Raw genomic sequence first — 17,702 nt, 5'->3', positions numbered from 1 at the left:
CACACTTGAATCAAATAATTATAATTCCTACTTTTCCTTTTTTATCTGTGAAAGACAGAAATTTGTCATAGGCAAGCTCAATTTCTGGAAATGTAACACCTGAAATGGAGGCAGAGCTGGTGGGAGGTAAAAACCCTCACCTAATACGAGGTGCAAATTTAGATTTGCATGTTTCTTAAAAAGAAATTAAAATACAAATCCAAATTTGCGAGTAATTTAGGCTGAAAGAACATGTGTGTAATGTTTACGCCTCAACCATTATACACAGAGCTCCAATCTATTGATTTGAGATAGAATAATTGAATAGGGCTAACTGTCTGGTCAATAGGAGTGAAGCTGCTATGGGACAGAAACAGAGCTGATAATAGACGACTTCAGCTGCAGAAGGATGTTGTTATGATTTTATGCTGTCATTTGATCATATTTACTAATACAGCTAGAAAAATGTTTTAATTGTAATAATGTAACAGTTTCTAAATATGTGATTCCTATGTATTGTATTAATTATGTTAATTTGATTCTGTTAAATGTTAAAGAGTACAAGTCTACTAGAGTAGCAGGATTGTTGCACTTGTGTTGGTATATGCTGACATACTCTTGTAATGGGTGTTCTAAACCTCCTACCCATCACTCAGGACAAATGAATACAGCCATGGTGAACAGCATCTCGGTGCATCCTGACACATTCTGTAAAGCCTTCCTGTAAGACCATGAGGTCTCTGACTTTCGGGGGGATGGAGCTGAAGGACCTGGGAAAAGAGCAATTGGTGGTGAATTCCACTTTTCTTTCGAATTGTTGGAACCATACAGTTACCATCTGGGACCTGTATATCCACGAAAACCTTTAAGTCTCTTCATATTAATGGGGAAAGGTACAAGAGGTTCTTAATGTCTTCCTGTGCATACAAGTGTGTGCCCAATAAATCATTTGACCTGGAGTCTAATTATACCTCTAAACAAAGTTTACATTTTTAAGGGCTCAGTCAGTCAGCTGATACAGGCATTTAAAAGAAGGCATGTATACAGACTAAAAAAATTAGAAATGTTACTACAGGGACAGATGTCAGTGGCCTTAATGGAAGTCTTACCTGTTTTAGATCTGGATGTCTAGAGATGAGTTAAGGGTAGCTAATACCTTTTGGTGAGGAAGGATTTGTTTACTCTTGAGCCTTTGAACTCAGCCTTTGTTACTGGTTTCTTCTGACTGTTTCAGAGTTGTTAATTTCCCATGGTGAAAGCTCTGATTCACCAGCACAGTCAGCTTATCCTGATTTGAGGACATTTCACTAGTTCAATTTTTCTCCAGTATTAATTCTGTGCCAAATTCTTACTTCTCAGGTCAGTGAAATGTTGGAAGATAGAGAATCTCACCTTGATCTCGGAGAGAACAGTTCCATTCTTCCTTAATAGTTATGGATAGCAGGACACCCATTTGGAAAGTCACTTTTCTGGGCTTTCAGTATTTAAAATAGATGCCTTCCTGATGTTGGTATTTATTGTAGCTAAACTGTGACTATTGAATTTAGTGTTCCTTGCACCTTTAAAAATGCAACCCCTTTAATCTACTGTTTTAAAAAGCATGCATCAGACGTCAGACAACATAGAGAAAGCATGTAGAGATAACCCTGATGTGATGGTGCCAGTCATCTAGGGTATGGATAAAAGATTTCCAAGGCTATGTTACTTGGCAGTTCAACATGATCTGGCTGTTTGTTAATCAGAGAACATGAGAAGAACAAAGGAGGGAGAACAAAAATGTTGAAAAAAGTGTTGCATAGCTAGAAGATGTATAGTGGGACAAGTAATGCAGGGGTAGGATTGGATAAAGCAGTCATGGAAACAATGAGCCGTAAGAGGGCAAGATTTGTTTCACTGTGTTTAATGTGACTTGAGTTTGTTGGTAAAGGGGATAACATTTTGTATTCAGGCAGAGAGCATGTTCTGTAAATCTCTTCAGTTACCCGTTCCCTGGGTGTCGCAATAGATTAAGTCGCTGTGTGATGATATGACACCGCCATCACTCGTCTTCCTGGGATATTGCTGGAGGCAACAACAAACCTGTGTCTTTGGCACATGTGAAGGAATTTAGTGCTTGAGGGGTTAAATTACACAGGCTCCCCTGTGGATCAGCTTATGCTTGGACAGTAATAATAGCAATAACATTAATAATAAAAATGCCAGAGTGAAGGGAGTGGAGGGGGCGCAGGTGGAGAAAAAGGAAGAGGAGTGATGGAAGATGGGCTGGGAGAGTCAGGGCTGAGGGGAAGGCAGGCTGGAGAATGCGTTTGGTACAGCAGGTGTACCAGCTCCACGTCAGATGTCGTAGGAGCCTCTGCGACATGGACATGCACAAATAGATGTTACAAAAGCTTTGAGGATGGTTGGTGGCTCTGTGCGTGTCTGCGCTCTCGCTTCAAGCCATGATATCCTAGGGCAGTGTAACAAGCAATTCATGTCAGCTCATAGTAAAGATTATTGGTGTTTTCACTGGGGAAATATTTACGCTCCATCTTCTTCTATTTTTAGAACTTTGAGCTTGCAGTCAGGTAGAAGGGCTGGTGGGGGAGTGGGAAGAGACCCATCAAGAGCCACATCTCATCCCTCAATTAGACAGAGCTAAACCCCTAATCTTGCTTAGGAATAGCTGCTGATGCTAAGTTTTCTTCTTTCCATTCTGGTTTAGTGGGATATTACATTTCACTGCAGTATAGGGGATAGTATAGGATGTCAACCGGAATGTTTTGGTTCTAACAGAAAGCATAAATGCATTTTAAGGAAGGTATTTTTACATAGGTGAGGCCTCCAAAAAACCCAAACAAAACCCCTCCAAAACCCCAAAAGGTAATATAAGCACAGAATAAAGTGCATTTTTGTTTTTTTTTTAATTCTTGGGTAGAAAAGCCATCACAGTAAGGGACAGAAATTTATTCCATTGCTGAAAAAACTCCAAACAAACAACCAAATAAAAAACCAATTTGTTCTCTTTCAGATCTGTTGTTTATCATAATAATCCTTCTAGTGAAAAGGGCTAATTTACTCTTTCTATAGGAATATTTTAAGTATGATTATGATAATATCACAGCTGCTGAAAAGGTCTAAAATAGGACATTGACCTTGAATGTGTTCCTGCATTTAGTATGTGGTGCTTAACATTCAAGAAACAATATAACTGCAACTCATTTATTAATGTATAATCTCAAAATGTTAACTCTTGCTCTGTAAACACATGCCACAAGGATTGCAGAAAGCTTGCAGTATCCCATGAAGTACATGTGGTATTTTATCAGTGTAAATATGTATAAGATTTTCAAGATTTCTGCTGGGAATACTCCATAACTAAAGTAAGTTTTCCCTTTGGTTCTGCACTAGTTTATGATTTAATTTTTACTGACATTCCACCAGTCATATTATTAGCTTCACAAAATGAAAGTGAAATAATCCTGTATTAATTAAACAGAGCAACTGAATTCCCTCAGTCATCTTATCCTTGGCTGTCTGAGACAGTAATGCACTTCAGTTTCTCTAAAGAAACTTACACTAAAAAAAGAGCTTGGGGTAATAGTGAGATACCCATATTGAAGTGTGTGCCGGAATTATCTTTAGGGAGGAGACCTTTTTGGGTGGGTGACAGGCAATGTGTGTGCGGCTCCCTTTTTCATTCTTTTTTGTTTTTCTTTTCTTTTTGTCAGAGGCTTTGGAAAAGGTGTTTCGTCAAGAGAATAATATTCATTTATAGCCATGTGAACAGTTTCTATTCTGTACCAGTGAAGGCAGTCATTTAAATACCCATACCCATGCCCTTGAAAATAAAACAAGGAGAAAATATGGAGTATTTATTTGAGACCAGATAAATTGAATGTAGTTCAGTAACATGGTAAGGCAATTGCTGTTATTTCACAGAGACATTTTTTATATGCTGGAACTGAGTGTAGCAGCAAAAGCGAAAAGCTTTGCTCCATGTATTTGTGAACATACTGTGGGTAAGTTCCAAGGAACATTCAGAGATTGTGATGTGTGAGCTTTTTCCCTAAGATCAAAACAAGAAGTAATTAATGCTAAATACAGCAGATGGCTTTAAAGTAAGAACTTGGTACAGTTTGTTCAACTGTGTACAAACAGGTGAGCAGAATTTGGAACTTTGGAGGCGTTAGTTGTTTTAACTCATTAGCAGAATATCTAGGGGTGCACCAAGTGCCTTCCAGTGAGAAGAACAAAAGACAAGTAGACAGTGACAATATTGTTCTAATGTTAATCTCACCATAGCATAGAGTGAGAGCACATCTGAGTTGTGTTTCTTTAATTAGTCATTGCAACTAAAGAGAAAATCACATATTTGATGACATTTAGGTATTTATTTCACACTCTTTTGAAGACAGTATTTTCCAGCTGGACTTTGAATAAGGTTCCATGGTGTATTGCAAATTTGTATCCAAAGTTAACAGCATACTTGTTCCCAAATAAATTCTCAGCAGCTAACAGACATTCATATTCTTGCTCCTTCCCTGATAGCTTGAGCTTGTTGCTCGTTTTGGTAAATACACACTGGACACGATGCACTGTGCGGCTTCTGCAAAGTGCCACTGAATCTCACCTCTTAGGTTGTCTTCAAGTAGTTGCTGTGCTCCAAGAATCTGGCTGTTCAGATTCCTTGAAATGTCTATAGCATTTAAATATGAAGATGCTTAAAGATGTACTGTTTGGCACACAGGAAAATTACATGCACAGAGAGACATGGAAATGTAGGTGCTGCTCAGTAATGCCCCTTGACTGGTACATGCACTCCTGATGATTTTTTCCTTCCCCCTCTCTGATTCCATTACCACTGTTTTGTATAGACTCCTTGTGGTAAGATTTTGCACTGTACATTTTGATAAGTTAGTGCAGATGTGTGTTTGCAGGCATGTTCTTATTCTGTATTCCCTGATGAAATTCAGTAAACTGATATCTGGCTTCCCCTTCCCCACCCCCGTACTACTATTTTTATTTATTTCTACAGAACTGGTTGAGAAAATGAAGCTACACAGCCCCAGTTTATTGGCTGCTGTAACCTTTCTTACCTTTTTTTTTCATCCCTTCTCCAAACTGATCGGTAACTGTGAAACCCAAGTTCAAGAATGTAGCTGGAATTGCAGGCCCCAGCCTGGTGGAGGTGACACTTTCAGTTCCCGGGGGAAAGAGCCAACTGCTTTGTTTATCAACATGCAAAGGACAGCACAGTATTTGTGGTTCTCCAAGAGGCAGCACTGGCAGGAAAGAGCTGCTTCCTTGGATGAGAGATGGTTGGTAGAAAAGTAGTGATGGCTCATGGGGGGAAGAGGAAAAATGTATTATTTAGGGGTGCAGAGGAGGGTGGGGGATGACAAGCTAACAAGGTAGTGGCAGCTCTGTGAACATGAAAAGAAGGAGGGCTTACAGAAGACAGATCAGGACAGAAGGAGAGACCATCATGTTTCCAGCACCTACCTGAATATAAAATCTTAGGACATAATGAACAAAAATAGAAATGAAGCTAGCCTGTGCTTTGCTAAGTTTCAAAATGGATTAGCTGTCATATCTTAAGGAGGGTGTATTTCAGGGAAGTTAATACAGAAAAGTGACCATATCAAATTACACATGTATAGCGATTCATTATGGGTGATTTTTATGTAAGAAAACACACAAACATGCAAAGATTTGAAAGTATTTTGGAATAGAAAATATTGAAAAATAGTAATTTTGGGTATAAATCTATAAACAGATGCTTGGACGGATGGAATACAGTACAAACAATATATTTGCGTTTTCATGTTTTGCCCATGAGCACACGTAAATCAGTTTGCAGGACCTGTTTTTGAGTTTATAGTCATACAGATAACTATACATAAAGGCATCATATTCAAGTTCTGATTTGATCACAAAATCTATGTTTATCAAATTATTTAAGGAGGATGTTCTAATGCAGTAACATGATTTAGTGCCTCTCATTTTAAAATTTGGTAAAAACAAATTTTTTTTGTCTATGATGTTTCTACACAGTACTTAAATTTTACTCTACATTTCAGAGTTTTTTAATCTAGGACTCACTAGTGAATTTACATCTTGATTACAGAGTTCACATTTAACAATACAGACAGCATAATGCTACTGGTAATTAAGCTTTTACTCCCTGCTTTCATACAGTAGTCTGAGCTGTAGTTTTGCTCTGTGAGTTCTGATTCCTAAACTTAAATGTATTTATACCACGTTTGTAGGAAGCAGGCCCAGTCTCCAGAGAAGGTTAAATACATAACACTGGAATCTTTCTGCTGTAAACATACACAAACATGTCTATTGAACCTATATATTTTGGAATTTGGTTCTGTTGCTGTATTTATTTCATAAAATGCTGTGAAACAGATTTGGAGAGGGCATTTGTGTTTCCATCTGTGAATGATATTACTGCATTTTGAGGGCATGAACTGATTTGTTTTGATCTAAAAGACTGCCATTTTTATCATGTTAAGGCTCCAGTCACAGAAGATTTTATAAAAGTTGAGCTGCATTCTAAGAAATTATTGTCTTTCCAGTGTTGTTTTTTTTTTCCTGGCCAAAACCAGCCTGCATCTGTTTTCACTGGTAAGGGCAGAATCACTTTGAACCTGGAAAATGTCTTAAGTTGTAAGATTAAGTAAAGGTAATAGTATTTCAGGGGAAAAAAAGCATCCCGAATTAATTACTGATTCTTTCAAAACGGGGTTATGTGCGTGTGTTTCAGTGTGAACAAGCTCTCTAAATCTGAGTATGGTCATTGTGTTGGAACAAGTTTAATCATATGACAGAGAAGAACAACTCTGAGCTGGCTCTAAGCAGTGGTTTGCAGGAACCGGGCTCGGTGGTGTTTATGAAGGCATGCCTAGAGGGTTGTGTGTTTAATGCCCTTTCAGCTCAGCAAAACTTGCTTTTACAAAAATCCAAGCCCCCAAGCCCCCAAGCCCTGTAGAGGTCTCGGCACCCTCCCCGGTTTACCAAGGCAGAGCTACCACAGTGGAGCCCTTATCTCATTAAAATGAGGCAGGCTGAGTTAGTCCACTCTAATCCCTGCACACTTACAGAGGAAATTGATCAGTTCTGGGGCTTTTATTTCTCTTTCTTATATCTAAATACACACGTCTAGACACCCAAGTATTCGCACAGGGTATATATGCGTTATATATACGCCCGTGTTACGATGTAATTATAATCTGTATAGGAATACACATACCGGTTTCACCCCATGATGTTAAGGAGTGAATTTGAGTGCTCGATTTGTTAGGATTGTCTTTTTTTCTTTTTTAAATTACGTAAAAAAGGAGGCTTTTAATTTTTAAATAGGAAATTATATACCAATATAATTATATATTTTTATGTATAATATCATATATACATAATCAAAATCCAGACCGCGCCCGCCCCCCCCTGTCCCCCAAAAGCAACTCGCACGACAATGAAAAGTTGAGTTACCCAGAGGCTTCGGCAGGCTGCGCTTGGCGTTATTATTATTTGTTTTTCCCAGGCGCCGAGCAGTTCCAAAGGTTAGGGAAGAAGCGGCGGTCGGGGGAGCGCGCCGGGAGCCGAGCCCGGCTGCCGCCAGGGCGGAACGCCGCGACCGGCGGCGGCGCAAACTTCATCCTCTACCTTTGCGCTCAGTCCTTAGCCGGGAGCGTGCCAAGGTACCTGCCGAAGTTGGGGTTGGGCGGGGAGGCTCGGAGCAGGAGCGCGGGCAGCGGGGCCGCCCCGTCCGGCGCTGCGGGCCCCTCCGCGGGCTCTGCCGGTGGCGCCGCCGCCTCCTCAGGCCGCTCCCCCGGCCCCACCCTCTACCTGCCGCGCGCGGGCCGCCCCGGCGCCCCTGGCGCCTGATTGGCCGCCGCCCCACCAATCGGCCGTCCCGCCGGGCCGGGGGGTGCGCGCGTGCGGCCCTGCTGCATATTCATGAGCGCCGCGCGGGGCTTTAAGTCCTTCATTAGGCGCGGGCGAGCTTTTGGTCCCCGCCCGCCGCTGCCGCCGCGCCCGCAGCGCGCCCGGGCCAAGTGCGCGGCGCTCGGCCACGGAAACTTTGCTTTCGCCGCGGGGGCGCACGAAGGATGGTCGCCGGGCGCACATGGATTCGGTAGAACTTTGCCTGCCGGAGCCGCTCTCCCTGCACTACGAGGAAGAGTAGGTACCGCTCCCCGCCCCCACCCCACCGCCGCACGCCGCCTGCCCCAAACATGACAGGCGCCTAAGACGCCGCTGCAGGTAACGCCGCGGCCGCGGGCGGGGGCCGGCCCGGGGCGCTGCGGGCGACTGCGCGCCGGGGGGGGCCGGGCGGGAGCGGGGCCGGCGGCGGGCGAGCGCCCAGCGCTGCCGTGGCCGCCTGACAGGTGCGCCGGCCCCGGGCAGTGCCGGCCCCGGGCAGCGCCGCGGGCGGGAGGGAGGGAGGGACCCGCGCCGGGGCTGCCGGTGCGCCCTGACCGCCCTGCCGGGGGGCGCCGCTCCGGACCGGCGGCCTCGGGCACTTGGCGCGGCGTGTCCCTCCGCTCCCGCTTCTCCATACGAAACACTTTTTAAGGAGCCACAGTTCTCGGCCGGCACTTCTCAGATACCTGGCGGAGCGACTCCGGAGGAAAGCGCGGCGCCCAAGCAGAACCGGGCGGGCTGGGGCCGAGGAGCCGCTCCTGAACTTGATTGCAGCCCGCAGCCGGGTTTAAATATTAGTATATCACGGGAGCTGTCAGCGGTTCGTTTTTCTTTATGTCGAGCCACTTACGTAGCCGTGCCCCGGTGTTGCGCCGGCAGTGACAGTGGCGCGGCGGAGGAGCCCGGCTGGCCGCCAGCATCGCCCCGGACGCCGCGGCGGAGGGAGAGGCGGCACGGGAGGTGATGACAGTGTACTATAGGTAGATGCCCACTAGCTGTCCTTACTGCCTGCACAGTGCAGGGCTGGTGATAATTAAGCCAGGCATGAAAAGTGAATTGCCGTGATCGCATGTTAGTGAAATAATATGGGAAGTAACAAATAGCCTGGCTCGCAGGAGTACAGTTTGGGAAGGGGATGCAGGGAAAACCCCCTGTAATGTGCCGGGATAAATAAAAGGAAATAAAGAGAGGTAGGATGCCCTCTCAGATGTGGTTTATAGGTCAGTGCACTGTGCATAGTGGAAGATAGCTTCATAAATGTTAAGAATGCAGTTTCTACAGCTTTTACCAACAGTGACACGTTTTTTATAAAATACCTAAAAAGACCATAAGTTGGGTGGTTTTATTTTGCTGTATGGGGTTTTGGGGGGTCTTTTTTTGTGTATGCTTTGCCCCCCCTCCAAAGGAGCTTTCTTGAATTTACCTTCTTACAGCTAATTTGAATGATTAGTTTAGATAAGCCTCTTAGAGTAGATGCATTTAAATGAAATCGGGGCACATGTCTTTTTGGCCCTGGTGCAAGATTCAAACTAATTTTTGTCTTCCTCTTCGGCTCAATTAAAAGTCATCTTAAAACACTCCCAATATATTGTCTGAGTGCAGGGCTTGAGGCATTTGGGATTGAATGGGCACAGAAAGAACTCACATTCAGAAATGTATCTGCTTCTCTGTCCCAATTAATAACCCCCATAGTTATTAATATCCATAGTAATTCTGATTTGACTATATATTGTAACATGCATATGCACATGGAATGGTAAGGACAGACAAAACAGGTATAAGAGTTTCTGTAGCTCTGTTGTGGATGAGGGTAGAGACGATTCGAGCTAAAAATTGTCTGAACATTTTGGGAGTGCAGAGACATCTGTCTGACCATCACTAGGTATGCTTTGATTTTAAGGCAGAGCATGTTAAAGAATGCAATAACTTAAAGCCAGTTGCAGTCTCAAATTTTTGCACTTTCACCAATAACAATAGCACTAATAATTACTAATAGTTAATGAGCTAACAGATGCAATAAATATAGCTGCTCATTTTGACATATGTGTCAGTTTAATAATTTTAAATGAATCAGTGCGTTCATAACAGGAAATCTCCTTCAACCTCTGATTAAAATGTAACGTTGACTAAAGGATTATAGAGCGGACTTAATTTTACTGACTGTTTTAACAGTTGTCACAGCTGTTGGAAGAAGGAAAGGCAATTGAAACAGTCAAAAAAAGGGAGGGGGAGTGTGTGGGAGAACGGGAACGGGAGTAGTTTAGTAAATTTAAACATGGTCTCTGAATGCCAGACATAAAAAATTGAGGAGATTTGTAACTCCAGAAAGCTCCGGTGCACTGTGTACATTTGCCGTTTGTGGCTCACTGTGTTTCATTCATTTGAACACTTAGCAGTTTCCCTACTTTCTCCATTTAGAAATGTGCAATAGCGTTTAAACATGGAACAAATTCAGCTGTTCTTGTGCATAGATTTTCATTTTACAGTGCAACTGATAGAATACACAGATGACAAGATAAAAAGGGTGTGTGGAATAGCTGTAACATATAAAAAGTGGGCATAGGTGTCACATTGTGTGAATACTTCAGTGCAGTGATGGTCAGTGTATGTATTTTATGTTTTTCTAACCATTCTCATGTTGTGTTGTGGGAGTGATGTGTGGAGTTACCCTGCAAGTCTGTCTGGGTTATGTTTGTGTACGGATGAATATGAGTGTGTGTGTGTTGGTACCCAGGCGTGTATATTCGTGTGCTCGTGTGTGCGCAAGGGGATGATACGGTAAACTTAAGGGAGTTTGTCAGTTTCACTCATTAAAATGCTTTGGCATATCTTCTAATTGCTGAAGGATTTTTTAAAAGTGTCTTTCACTTGTAAAGGGAGGAAAGGCGAGGACTGAAGAACGCTTCTGTGTGAAGTGGGAAGCAGCACTCGATTCAGCTCCACGGTTTCTCCAAGCTTTGAAGGTCTTTAACCCCATGCGTTTGTCTTATTACATAGCTATTTTTACAGTTGTTACTAGGAAATAAAGCCCAAGTTAATATTCTAGTCAGAAGCCTCCAGGCCCTCGTATCTGTACCCCGTGCGTAAGGTGGCACTGGGCTCTGGATGGTGCAGCCAGCCCCCGGGTGTTGGGGAGCACCCAGACCCTGCCTGGGCTCTCCCCTTGGGCAGCAGGCAGGCCCTGTTCCCTTCTGCCTTCCCGCTTTCTGGTCGTAGGGCTTTGCTCTTTTAGTTGAGATAGACTGCTGGCAAGTTTTTATATCCTGCAGAAAGTATAAAAGGGTTTGTGCTGAAATGCCCATCTGGCAGCTTTTCCTTTACTGGGGCTTGCCCCTCTTTTAGTGATGGGTGCTCATTTTAATGTGTTTATGGTTGTGGTCTTTTATTTACTGAGCCTGGTGCATTTCAGCGGTAATTAACCCGTGTTATTAGCAAAGCCCTTGTGGATATCCATTAATTCTCTGGAATGGCTGATCATTTTTCCTGTACTTTTTCCCCCCTGTTTTTTCCTAAGGCACACTGTTTTTCAGCAGTCCTTAAGCTTTAACATTTCCCACAAATTTCTTTTTAAACTGAGACAGGTAGAAGGGCATTATCCCCATAGTTCCATAATATAGAATAACTATTGTCTTAACAAACTGTTTCCAAAGATGCTAATGGGAAGCAAAACAACTGGGAGAATCTGTCGGGAACAATTTATTTAATTATTATTTTTCAAAACACATGCTTAATGATAAGGCAAGAGATAAGAATTTCCGTAGCTTTTTTAAGCTTTTTTTTTGTATGTGTGTAGCTGCATTAGCTGTTGTGAATATTTTAGAGTTCATATTTTAATCAGATTTCAACTTTGTTAATAGCACTTTGGGCATTTAAAAAATATTGAGCCAGCAGAAAAATACTTGTGCTTGCACTGCTGAGAAAAGATAAGGGCCACCTCATTAGCCAACCCTACTTTTGCAATTAATTTCAAATACATGGTGCTATTCATCAAATAGAGAAGGTAACTTGTCTATGATAATATTTAACAATACTTGAAGCCTACTTTGCTTAGAGTAGCTAAAAAGTATATGTCTATTCTCACAGCTATGTCAGTCCATGTTATACTGCTATTTCTCTATGTTACAGAGCAAAGTTAAGATGGAAAAAATATGGTATAAAAATATAAATTATTCATGAATATGTGACGTGATTATTCATTTTACAGAATAGTTTTTAAAGGGCTGACCCTTGACCTACAGGGAGGTTGCTTGCAGCTCGCTGGAAGTGTCAGTGGGAATGAAAAAACCGCTTATTTGAGCCTTTCAAGGAAGTATATAAAATAATTATTTTTTTTGCTTACAGTAGGTGAAGCATAGGATAAGTAGGAAAAAAATATAGAAGGAATTCTGGCTCCCAGTGAAGCCCAAAGTAGCCTCTGTCTGTAAGATAAGCTTTGCTATGGATTCTTTTTCACAGCAAATTCATGGAGGGAAGAAACAATAAAATGTTGATCCGTTACAAGTGCATATAAGCCTCATGCTACTGAGCTCTCTAGAGGAAATCTGTGATTATGCCAGGCCAGTTTGTTCAGTTTTTATCTCTTTTACATCCACTGGCCTTGTATTAAATTGTCATTGTCCTAAAGCACATGAGAGAGAAATGAATTGCATTTCTCGACATGCGCTGACAGTGAAATATTTAGCCTCTGTGTCTCCAGTCATACTTGTATGTGTGTTTGATAGTGCAGGGATGACACCAACAGTCGCTGCAGCTTGACATTCTACTTATTACATGTTCCTTTACATTTTGTGTGTCGTCTTTTAGGCTTGAGTTAGGCAGTCGTACATGCATAGTTGTATCTGTAGCAGCACGTATGTTGTGGGTTTGGTTTATATGTTTGCATTTTATGTGAAGCACTCTGTCTGTGCACAGTAAGTTTTGTGTTCAGATGCGTTTATATCTGTGCCTGTGTGTGTGTTACAGGTATATAGTGTGTTCTGTATGTGGTTTTGGCAATGCACGTCCATTGTTGTGTGTACGCACACAGACATGTATACACTAAGTATATACATGCAGAGCTGTATAACTTCCCTCTATGCAGTTGCTTGTCAGAACCCAGCTGCTTTTATGTGTTTTTTTTAATGTGGTTTTATTTCTTATCCATGGGAAGAGAGGTGGCCAGCAGTGTAAAGTATTTGCACCTGATTTTATACCTGACTCTCCATGTAATCTCAGCAGTTTTTGTATTGTACTCACAGTTTTGCTGTTAAAACATTATGTATTTTTAACAAGATTTTTCCCCTTCCAAGTAAATGAAAATACTAATATTTATTCATATTCCTGTAAGTTTTGGCTGTCAAATGGAGAACTTATTTTTTTAGCTCCATGTGTCCTTGGTTGTATTTACACCTAAAGAATACAATCATTTTTAGGGGGGAAAGCTTCCTACATATGGTTAATACACATCATGATGTCCTCAGCCAAAATATATAAAATACAAAATCAATTTTATTGGTCCTTAGTGCTCTCCAAAAGTCCTATAGTTGTGGGATTTTTTTTATTTTTTTCCTTTTGTACTGCTTTGTTTGTCCAGAAGTAAAAATACTGTGAAACGTTAAAGAAAAATATGAAACTAAATTGTATACTGCTATTTCAGATAGTATTGCTTATGTTTTAAAGGACTTGGTATTGCCTTTTCACTACAACTTTGGAGTGTAACTTCCCTAGAATGGTTGATTGCTGCCTTTTGTCATGTATGTCTTCTGAAACAATTTATGTATTTGCTACATTACAGAAACCTTAAATTTCTTGGGTTTGTTTACATAATGCTTGTAATGTTTTTCAACTAATTTGTATTTCCTTCAAAGAAGGGCTTTTCTCTTTGCTGTTTCTTAATAGAGCAGGTTTGCATTAACGGGAATCTTGTCTAATTTCCAATTATTTTCCTCTTTTAAGTAGCGTAGCTTTTTAGTCAGAGCATCATTTCCCACTTCTTTTAAAATTGAAATAAAATTAATTTTTTCACTTCAGCTTCCTATACTTGCTAGGAAAAAAGTCTGTTTACAGCCTAATGGAAGTTAAAGCAGTGTAGGTAATTTCACAGTGTGTAAAATAAGCATGTGCTGTTTTTCTGTACCGCTGCATGTCTAATTCTTACCGTGGATCACCATTCTGAATTTGTATGAAGTCTAGCTGAAATTTTCACATCTAGATCAAAGTAATTTGCAAGGCAAAACAAAAAATAAAATAAAAATTCTTACTTTTCGTGACACACAAGACCTTAAATATGAAATTGGAGAAGGATCGCCATGTACTGTGGTAAGTGTATGAAATAGATGTGCCTTGTCCTCAGTCTAATCAAGCCATTTATAATATCCTTTACAGAATTGTGCACATTTATTTATATGATAACCTGCTGGAATATGATTAGCTACCCCTAGTAACTAATAGTCTAAATATATCCTTTTATCATAAATTGAAAATTATATTCCCTTTCCTGAATAAAACTCTTTGCAGCTTTGAACTGCTGTCTTTATATGGGAGGGCGTAAGAGTCTCTTAAAGGGTTTTGTTCTGAAACCAAACTTTAAGGTAAAGTGATTTGAGGTTTTTTTAGGTTGTTACTCTGTAGCTAAGAGTAAATGTCTCTTACTCTGTGTCTCTTCATGTTGCTATAAAAAAAAAAACCCTGCACATCTCCTTTTCAGCATTTTGATTGGAACTACATACCATATGTAATGTGTTTTGGCAGCACTTACCTAGCCAAAGAAAACAAATTAATATTAGCCATGCTGAGGAGTGTCAGAAGTATCACAGATGTGTCGATTTATCTTTGCTCCATCACACACTCCTTCCTTAAACAACTGGTCAAGCTGTCGCAAAATGTAGTTTGGCTACAGTGAGATTCTAATAGGTGTGATCAGAGATTGATGGCTTTGGCAAGTTAGAATGAGAAGATGATGTGGAGTTGCTGTTTCTTGTTTTGAATGTCCTCAGAAATAAAACCCCAAACAAACCATCCATCCAACCAACAAAAAATAAAAAAGGAAATAAAAAAGGGAAATAAATATTTTTAAAAAGTAAAAATTATTAAAAAATTATAAGCCAGCTGTGTGCATGTGCCCCCCCCTCCACCATCCAAGCCAACTAGACATGAAAGAAAGTCCTGGAGAGGTAGAGAAGCTGCTGGCGAGTTAAAAGTTGTGTCTAAAATGTACTGATAGCTTGTTCCTAAGCATTTTCAAAATTCTTTGCCATGTAAAGGTGCTGGGATGGGTGGGGAGGAGGTGACCTGTAATATTCATACCATTCTTATACATGATAATGTTGCCCTTTGCCCAGTCTCCCCCTATTTCTGTGTGTTTCCATAGCTATTTTTGAAAGAAACACTTTTCAATCTTACACATGAATATTTTTAAGGAAATACAAGAAAGAGAAATCTAGTAAAAACAATACTTTACAAAATGGTGAAATCATACTGGTTTATGTACTCTTAGCACTCTAGTCCTGGCAGTTTGTATAGTTCTCCACATATTGAAACTGTAGCAAAGGATTAAGCAATTTTCTATGTATTCTTTCTTTCTTTATTTATTTATTTCTTCAAATTGGCTGGAGGATTTGGTTCCTGTTTAAGTGGAGGATGAATGCCACTGCCCTTTTATGCTTAAGTTGGTATTTTATTGCTTAGGTGAACTGTGATATACTCAGTTGGCAAGTGTTAATGCTAAAATAGTTTTCAGAGGAATTAATTTCAGAAAGTCTGTGAGGTGTTCTCCTGCACAATTATTTTTCACTTTTAAGGGAAAAAAACCCCAGACCAAAATGCATCTAGTTAAAAAAAAAAAAGGTCTAAAACTCATGTGCCATTTCAAACAGATTCAGAGCATGTTTCCAAAAGCAGGTGCACATGGATTGCTAGTAAAATTATCCTCAGGAAATGGTACAATCTTACAGCAAAAAGTGGATTTTTTTTGCCCCCCCCGTGGTACTTTAATGCTCCAGGAATACAAGAGTTCCTCTGCTGAACTATACGCGGTTTTCCGTCAGCAGCAGAATTCCCTGGCAGTGTTCTTCCAGCAGCCCTTAACGTGGTGGGACAGATGAGATGTTTTGAAGTGGCAAGAAATGCCATGTCTCTAAGCAGCTGTTCCCCTGAGCATTAAAGGGGTGACAGTCGGATTCCCAGCAGCCGAGTAATACCCAGGGACACCCCACTGTGCCTCTCACAGGCACTGCTTGAGCGCAGTTGGTGCTGGGTGATACTCAGGGAGCGGAGCAGCCCCATTCGGTGGCTGACATTGGTAGGAATGACACCTGTCCCATCAATCACCAGGCCGTGGTGTCACAGATGGAGAAACAACAATCGGCTGAATTACCCAGCGCTGCACACTTGGCTTAATTCGGCTCATTGTTCTAGAAATCTGCTGGAGGAGGATGGCTGGTGCTGCACTGGGGGCCCAGGCGGAGGCACAGGATGGGCTCAGGTGGTGGCACATGCCTGCCCTTTGGTGCTCCATCAGAGGTACCTGGGGAAAGGCTGTCAGTGGGAGGGGAGTGGGCAGCAGCCTCCACACAAGGGCTGGAGCTTCAGCTTCTAAAGGAGCCTGTAATTAGTCGGAGCTGAAACTCGGAATTTCTCGCTGCAGTCCAGAACTTTGCATTTAGCTAGTTGAAAGCGCCCAGTGCACAGGCAGGTTAATGTTTAACTCTTCAAGTACTATGCTCATGCTGAGAATATACTGTCATCCTGAGATGAATTAAGGGAGATGCTCAGCCTGTTTCCTATGGCTGTGCAATAAGCAAAATCTTCAAAGCCATGGCCCTTCTGAAGTTGATCTTGTGTTATTCCTCAATAGTTAGCACCGAAAATTCTGTATCTGTGACTCTGAATCAAAAGGAGAGTTGCTGAGAGGCTTGTTTGGGGAGAATGTGATTTTTGATTTGTTTCTGTGGGGATCTCTACAAATGAAGGTTGGATTGTAAGAAATCGGTCTTGTTCTGGACAAAAACAGTGAAGGCATTTAAATGCTTTCAGACACTGTAACCGTTTTCCTTTTTTTCTTTCACTTTCTCAGCCCTTGCAAATCTGAGACAGTTCCTAGAGGACAGGAGAATAAAATAAACAAAATAGTAACCAGAAATTATTTTTCTACTCTTAAGGCCTGTGTCAGGTATGTTTTTGAATGCTTTTGAATCCTACTGCTTCCATGCTCTTTTCCAAGTAGCACCTATGAAATTTTGAGATGAAAGTGATCATTCTTACTTCAAAAGATGTTTCTCATCTTTTTTCCTCCCCGCATCCCTTTTGTGTTATGTGCTATGGAGTAACTGTTTTTGTGTTAAGCTAATTCACTGCTGCTGTTTTTGTTACAACTAATGTCAAGCAGAAAACCTGTAACATGCCAGAAACGGGCTACAGTGTGTTGAAGACACAGCTTATGTTTGATTGTGTGTAAATACAGTTAGTTAGTTGGGTTTATCTGATAGCCTGGCAGAAAGAGAGAGGAGCAGTACAAACTGTTTTCAGTAACTGTGCTGTTCATACACCTGATAAGATTGAGAGTGCTTTCGAACTACTGATACGCTTTGAATAAGAATAATCACATCCATTGGCACTGGCTTATCAGGAATGAAGTAAAATGCCAGCACTTTTACATTAGCAAAAGTAAATGTTTTAGACACTTTGGGCCTTTTTTCCATTTAAATTAAATAGCAGGCTGCTTTTGAGTGTGCTGTAATGAATGGAAGGATTTATTACCTTGACAAAATTACAGGTGAATGTGTTTAGAGAGGAGTCCTCAGCAACAATAACAGCTCTTTTGATAAGTGGCT

At 41.3% G+C, this 17,702-nt stretch overlaps 1 protein-coding gene across 23 annotated transcripts in view; it reads left to right on the top strand.

Annotated features, from left to right (window-relative positions):
• The window catches only part of ESRRG (estrogen related receptor gamma), a 395,543-nt gene that overhangs the window by 225,944 nt on the left and 151,897 nt on the right, over positions 1-17,702 (top strand). Inside the window, exon 1 of one of the 23 annotated variants that reach the window (XM_071578682.1) lies at positions 7,989-8,151. The exons of the other annotated variants lie outside the window; for them this stretch is intronic. Within the exon in view, the coding sequence (XP_071434783.1) occupies positions 8,096-8,151 (56 nt within the window). The 5' untranslated portion in view covers positions 7,989-8,095. Of the gene's footprint in view, positions 1-7,988; positions 8,152-17,702 lie in introns of those variants that run through there. 23 annotated transcript variants of the gene reach the window in all.

This window comes from Pithys albifrons, chromosome 2 (genome assembly GCF_047495875.1).
Source record: "Pithys albifrons albifrons isolate INPA30051 chromosome 2, PitAlb_v1, whole genome shotgun sequence".
NCBI classification, from domain to species: domain Eukaryota; kingdom Metazoa; phylum Chordata; class Aves; order Passeriformes; family Thamnophilidae; genus Pithys; species Pithys albifrons.
This window is presented reverse-complemented; position numbering and strand designations above follow the sequence as displayed.